Raw genomic sequence first — 6,788 nt, forward strand, 5'->3', positions numbered from 1 at the left:
TTATCCAGAATTGACTCTCCAAATGCTGTCCCCACTCCCAAAGTACAGATCGTTACAGCATCCTACAGAAAAAAGAAGAATATATTAAGAAGAGTGCAAGACAAACAGAGAGAAAGACCATAACATATTTGCAAGGTAATTATAAAGATCTTTCAGGAATAGTTATGCTGATTTGTACAAAATTAAATCTGTGCCATCATCACTCTGCAGTGAATGGGTGCCGTCAGAATGTCCAAACAGCACAAGTCCACAAGGACTCCAGTCCATCAATTAATGTCTTGTGAAATGAATGTAATGAACTATTACATCTGGCTAAAATAAAACTGCTTTCTGAAAAAGTCATCTGATCTGAATCAGGAGAGAAATCTGCACAGATCAATTACAGTTTACAAGCAGAAAAAATTCAAAACCGTTCAAAATAGGAAGAAATAGATTACTGACTTTTGTCCAGTATTTTGTCCAGAAATGACCATTTAAAGATACATTTGTTTCCTACAAATATGCAGATTTTCACTTCACAAGATGTTAATTGGTGTACTGGATTCGTGTGAATTATTTGCAATGATCCTATCAGCTGTTTGGGCTCTTAGTCTGACGGCACCCATTCACTGCAGAGGATCCATTGGTGAGCAAGTGATGTAATGTTAATTTTCTCCAAATCTGTTCAGTTGAAGAAACAAACTCTTCTAACTTGGATGGGCCTGAGTATGAATATATTTTCAGCATATCTTTATTTGTGTGTCAACCATTCCTTAAAATTCAAAGTTCCACATGCCTGTAAAATACCCCTAAATCTTTATTATTATATTGTAATAGCATTGAAACTAATTGTAATTTTTGGGTGAACTATTACTTTAAATACTCTTCTAATTCATGTAAATATATGCACACCTTAAGGGAATACGCTTAGTGTTGTTTAAAAAGGTCGCTGCACATAACAAGTGATTTGAGATCAGTAAAACACAAGCTCAAGCTCACATACTCATAACTGAATCATATTACATCCACAAATACACCTCTTTTCTACACCCTGTCTCGCATTTTACATTCATTTAATCAGAGCAGTGTGATAATAGCTTATTGCCCAACGGATCCCTCCATGAATCTGGAGCAACACACAAGCCGTTAATATTGCATCAATGAAACAGGGATTCTCACAGGCACATACTGTATGCAGACACAACCACACACACATTCAGCTGCACGCAGGACATTCATAGCTGCAGGGCAACAGCAGAAGTGTGAAGGAGAAGCATAACATGATGCCTTGTGTCAGTTCTATGCATGTAATCAAGTACAACTAGAATGCTTTACATATGAATGCTACGATACATATACAGACTCAAAGGGGGAAATATTATTCATTCATAGTACAGGAGAACATTCACTTTTGTTTTAAGTCAATTCCTGAGGAAATATTGCTGACATACTGTCAGAAGCTGTCAAATATGAATATGGGTTGAAGAGATTTTGGAAGAATTGATAAGAAATGTTGCAGTTTATGAGAGCTTTGATTTTGATTGCCCAAAATCTGAGCCAAGCTTCTGGAATCTTTGGAAATCCCTCTTCAGTTGTGTGGGATTGATGCATGCTTTAGGGCCAGTAAACACATCTGACAGTGTGACTCATTGTGTTCCCAGTGGATTCACAGAGAAATGATTCCATCCCCAGGAGCACTGCATCAGTGTCCTCATATATCAGACTATTAACAAGGCCAGCAGCAGACCATTCGCCTACTCACAGCAGGGATCTTTGTAGCAGTTTCTGTATGATGGTCGTAGGCTAAGCTACTACTTATATCAGCGGACTCCTAGCAGATTGAGGCTTCTCTCTTACCTGATGGTTGGCTGTCTCAGACACTTTCACGTCCAGAGATCCAGACAGAACCGCGTACCAGCTGGTACCGATGTCACCCTGCCGATACACTGCAGGCAAACACAGAGTCTATGAATATTGATCCACAAATTGCTGAGGAATTCTTCATTGTGATGTCAGCAGGAAAACTACTTCTTTTCATTGACATAACATGTGCTTCATATTGTCTCATTAGGTGGCAAATTCAACCTTCGGGACTACATGCTTAACAATAGCACTTTCGATTAGAACATAACAAAGTTTGATAGCCTGAAACCATAGGAGAACATTTTCAGGTTCCAGAGAGAATATTTCATTTTTAGTTATTAGGTAAACCATCTATGTATGCTTTAAATTACCCAGAATCCAATGAAGAACCTCTAATGTACTCAACCTTTAAAAAGTTTGGAGTTGGTAAGATTTTTTAGGGTTTTGAAATATCTCATATGTGCACCAAGTTTGCATTTATGATCAAAAATACAGTAAAAACTGTAATATTGTACGATATTATTACAATTTAAAATAACTGTTTTCTATTTTAATATCTTTTAAAATGTTATTTATTCCTGTGAAAGAAAAACTCAGTTGTCAGAAGCCTTTATACTCAAGTTATCAGAAATCATTCATATGCTGATTTGGTGCCCAAGAAACATTTCTTACTATTCTTAGTGTTAAAAACTGTGAATTTAGAATTCTTTGATGAATAGAATGTTTAAAAGCACAGCATTTCCCTGAAATAAGAAATCTTTTGTACCATTATAATTATTTTTGCTGTCTCCTTGCTAAATAAAAGTATTAATTTATTTGGAAAAAATAAGCTTTTGAATGGTAGTGTACTATCAAATACCTATTTAATCTCTAAATAATCATATATGCATATTAAGAACCCTATTAAAAAGAATTTAAATTTATGTATTTCCTATAGCAACCTGAAAACACATTTTCTAACGGGTCTCAAAAAAAAACAAAAAACCTTATAATGGAATAAAATCTGGAAGCATCATGATAAAAACGCAGTTCTAAATGTGCTTCTTACAGGTGATGCCTTTCTCCAGGAACTCATAGAAGCCACACATGCAGATCTGCTGCAGCAGGTTGGGATGAAACTTCTCAAAGGCCTTCACACCCTTCATCCGAGCCAGAATTATATCCACATCTTCACCAGAGCGTTCTGCTGGTCTACAAAACAGACAAATAGACATTATGGTCTGGGTAGACGCTCTCTTATCAAACCCACCAACAAGAAAATCCTGACCTGCAGCGATGCATGTGACAATAACAAGAACAGACGAAGTTGTGTCCATTACAATAAGCACATTGTGCTGTCTTGTATATTAACGTGATCAAGATTAATGTTTTTGTCATCTGCCCTGTCAAAATACAAGCTATGAATCACGAACACATTAATAAAACAAGTGTTTCCCAAAATAATGTAGAACTACAGTTGCTTGATTTGAACTAATAATTGATCTTTGAAGAGAAACTGATATAATTATTTGCAGTTTTGGAACTGTTGGAAGTATTTGCATTGGTTTCTGACCATGGTTTCTGAGTAAACAAAAGTATATAATTTTTATATGAGCTATATGTTCAGTCATGCAGCATTTTTCTCCAATGGTGTATGAGGGATTGAAAGACTGTCTGCAAGCACATAAAGATCCTCTTCACATTTTGCTCAAATATAGCAATGCTCTCACCTCTCAGCTCATTAAGTGACAGGTACATGTGTGAGTGTGTGTGTGTTGCACACTTGAGTGAACAAGGTGCCTCTCTTAACAATAATAGTACAGTATGCTGTAATTCAGACCCTTTTATACAGAAATGCCTTGTTGCTATGGAGATTACAGCATGAGGAAATTAAGACTTCACAGACATGTTTTGTTTGTTTGTTTGTTTTCAAACCGAGGGCAGTGGGACAAAAATCACATGGAGACTAATCAAGCTAATGAAGTTCCACAGGAGATATCAAATGAATAAATAAACCTGCTCTGTTAGTACTGGTCTTGAAACTTCAACAAACCAAGATCAGTTTCTTAACACCAAAACCTTTTTTTAAAAAGCTGATTCTTTTTTTTTTTTTTTATAAATATTTTTATTATAATTATCAGATACTCAAGATGCTTAACAACACATAAAAATATCTGTACTACTGACTATATACTGACAAGATATTTTTTCATTCTGACATTAAGTAATCCCTTATGAAACAAAAATATATGGAAATATACAAATATATAAATAAATATATATGTGTGTGTGTGTGTGTGTATATTGATATATATATATATATATATATATATATATATATATACATATATACATATATATATATATATACATATATATATATATATATATATATATATATACATATATATATATATATATATATATATATATATATATATATATATATATATATATATATATATATGTGTGTGTGTGTGTGTGTGTGTGTGTATTCAGAGTATCACTCAGATCCAGTTAGACCAGATGAGCTTCATTTACATGAACTAGTTTTATATTTATTATTTGCCCGCAGGTTATGCTGAGCAGCGCCAGGTCGATCTCGTGTGATCCGGACTAGTCCGCCTGTGCATCTGTGGATGTGAGAGGATGAAAGTGCTGTTGACTTTTATGTGCAGAGACTCAGTGGAGTGGAAAAAACACTACCAGCATACATCTGCTGGGCACAGAATGGACACTGCATCACAGAGGCCGCCGGTGCAAAGCAAAGTCTCATCCACGCTCTTTTCACCCATGTTTCTTTCTTTTTCTCATATAGCTCCAGCACATTGTGAAGCTTTCTTCAGCTCTCTAAAGAGTCTTTTGAAAAAGCACTTTCCTCTCCCTTTGTGTCGCTCTGTATCTGATTTTTATTTTTTTGCCTTACCAGTTTCCAGAGGTTTTGCAGTAGGCATTAGAGATGCAGTTTTAGAGGCATTAGTTCCTCTAAAACTGCAGTTTTTTAAATGCTAGACCCTGTCAGAATCAATGCATCTGGCTTTCTTGCTGCTTTTGGAATAGATAAAAATACAATAAATGATGTCAGGTGTTAAATCTGACAATGTTGGAAGGGTCACAGGTTATTAATTTTGCATCAGGTTTAGGCTTCAGTTTAGATGCATAGCTCACCTAACCCTAACCCTTTTCTGCAGATTTATTCTTACAGTATAGATATTTAATGCTCAAAGTTAAACATGAAAATCTGACTTGAATCAGTATGTGACCATTTCAAAGACTAATAAAATTAATTATTTTCATTAATTGAAATAAAACTGAAATAACATATAAATGTTAGATGAAAAATAAAAATGTTGCCTTGGTGAAATAAAATAAATTTGAACTGAAGTACTAAAACAACTGAAATAAAAAAAATAAATGAAAGCTAACAAATAAAATGACAAAAACACATAAACTTAAAGTACAATTTAAATTAAACTGTACATATGAAAGCAAAAAATGAATGCAAAATATTAATAAATAATATAATAGTATATAAATAATTCTAAAATAACACTTTCTCACAGCATCAGTTCAGTGGGGGATCACAATTCTGACTTCATATTTTTGCATAGTATTAACATCAATGGAAGGGAAGGTAACAGGCAACAGAAAGTTTAACACTCTCTGTCTTCCCAGCAAAATTTAACCCTTTCATCATCAAGCATATTAAACAGAATAGAGCACCAGACAACCAACTGCTCCTAATTTTAAATGATAAGACAGAGAGTCATTTCAGTCAGTATATCCATGCTGTCAGTGATCTGTAGAAACTGCCAGAGCAGCACAATGCAGTACAGTATCATCCAACAGTCAAGTCTGTTTTTTTTCTTTATGTGTGTGCACATTTTATTGATCTCTACAATGCATCCTGTTGCCGGATGTTAATTAGACCATGGATATCTTTAAGAACCATTACATTGATCAGTGTGAAGATGATGTGCTCGACCATGTTTGAAGAGTCCATTAAAACATCAGCCTCTGAAATCCCATCACACCCATTAAGGTGATCTCACTTTTCCCTCCCATCGCCATGGTAACCTGCAGGGCTGTGTCTGGACTAGGAAGGGCTGGGAGAAAGTAACATATTCTTAGTAATGTTCAATATGTTTATGCATCTTAAAGTTCAGAACCAAAAAGCCTAATTATTAACTCTGTTTTAAATAGCCTGCAGCATATTGTTCTTTCACAGTCATAAAAAGGCAGATTTAATGCTGCAGCATACCTTTTAAAGAAATTGATTAAAAAATGTCTTTCAAAAATAGGATGCATGCAAGAAATTCACATGGTGTGACACCAGCAGAAGCATGTCATTCATTCTCGCTGACGGATAAACAGAGCAGCTTCCACAACAAAATCCTAGCAGAAAACAAAATGCACATTTACACATGATGAGGATTCAGACGCAGGTGATGCATCGGGGACGCAGGACAGACCAACGCGCGTTCTGCTGCTTTCACCTTGTTGCAGCTCCTCCGGACATTTAATGAACGGATGTAAAGATCGCTTTCGGACTTGATCTCGTGTCTCTCACCTCTTGTCCAGGCAGATGATCCACTCTGAGGAGGCCATGGAGTGCGCAGAGGCGTGCATCGCTACCATCTTCGGCTCGACCGGTGAGAATGCGTCGCGGATCGCGGATCTCGTCGACTCGGGCGCATCAGCATCAGGACTCGCGCCCCTCCCCGACTCGGTGGCGTGGACTCATCGTCACCACGTCCACGCACGACGAACGTTTACAAGCGTGACTGCACACACTGACACGAAGAACAAGTCACGTTCAGAACAGTGAAGCATTATTGGGTTTAGATCGTGTGCTGTGCTTAAAATCAAATAACACAGTTGCCATACTTGGTAAAAAAAAGTCAGTGGGAAGCTGGTAATGAAAAGGAAGAAATAAGATCCGAAGGTTATGGATGACAGCGGAGGTG

General features: G+C 36.2%; 1 protein-coding gene across 1 annotated transcript in view; it reads right to left on the minus strand.

Annotated features, from left to right (window-relative positions):
- Positions 1-6,547, minus strand: part of LOC132152166 (rap guanine nucleotide exchange factor 4-like) — a 25,426-nt gene extending 18,879 nt beyond the window's left edge. The window contains exons 1-4 of the mRNA XM_059560925.1: positions 6,392-6,547; positions 2,891-3,033; positions 1,837-1,925; positions 1-62 (exon numbers count right to left, since the gene is read on the minus strand). The exon at positions 1-62 is cut by the window's left edge and continues 85 nt beyond it. Coding sequence (XP_059416908.1) covers positions 1-62; positions 1,837-1,925; positions 2,891-3,033; positions 6,392-6,459 — 362 coding nt within the window. The 5' untranslated portion in view covers positions 6,460-6,547. The remainder of the gene's footprint in view (positions 63-1,836; positions 1,926-2,890; positions 3,034-6,391) is intronic.
- Between the last annotated feature and the right edge of the window lie 241 nt (positions 6,548-6,788).

Source organism: Carassius carassius, chromosome 10 (assembly GCF_963082965.1).
Source record: "Carassius carassius chromosome 10, fCarCar2.1, whole genome shotgun sequence".
In the NCBI taxonomy this organism is placed as follows: Eukaryota; Metazoa; Chordata; class Actinopteri; order Cypriniformes; family Cyprinidae; genus Carassius; species Carassius carassius.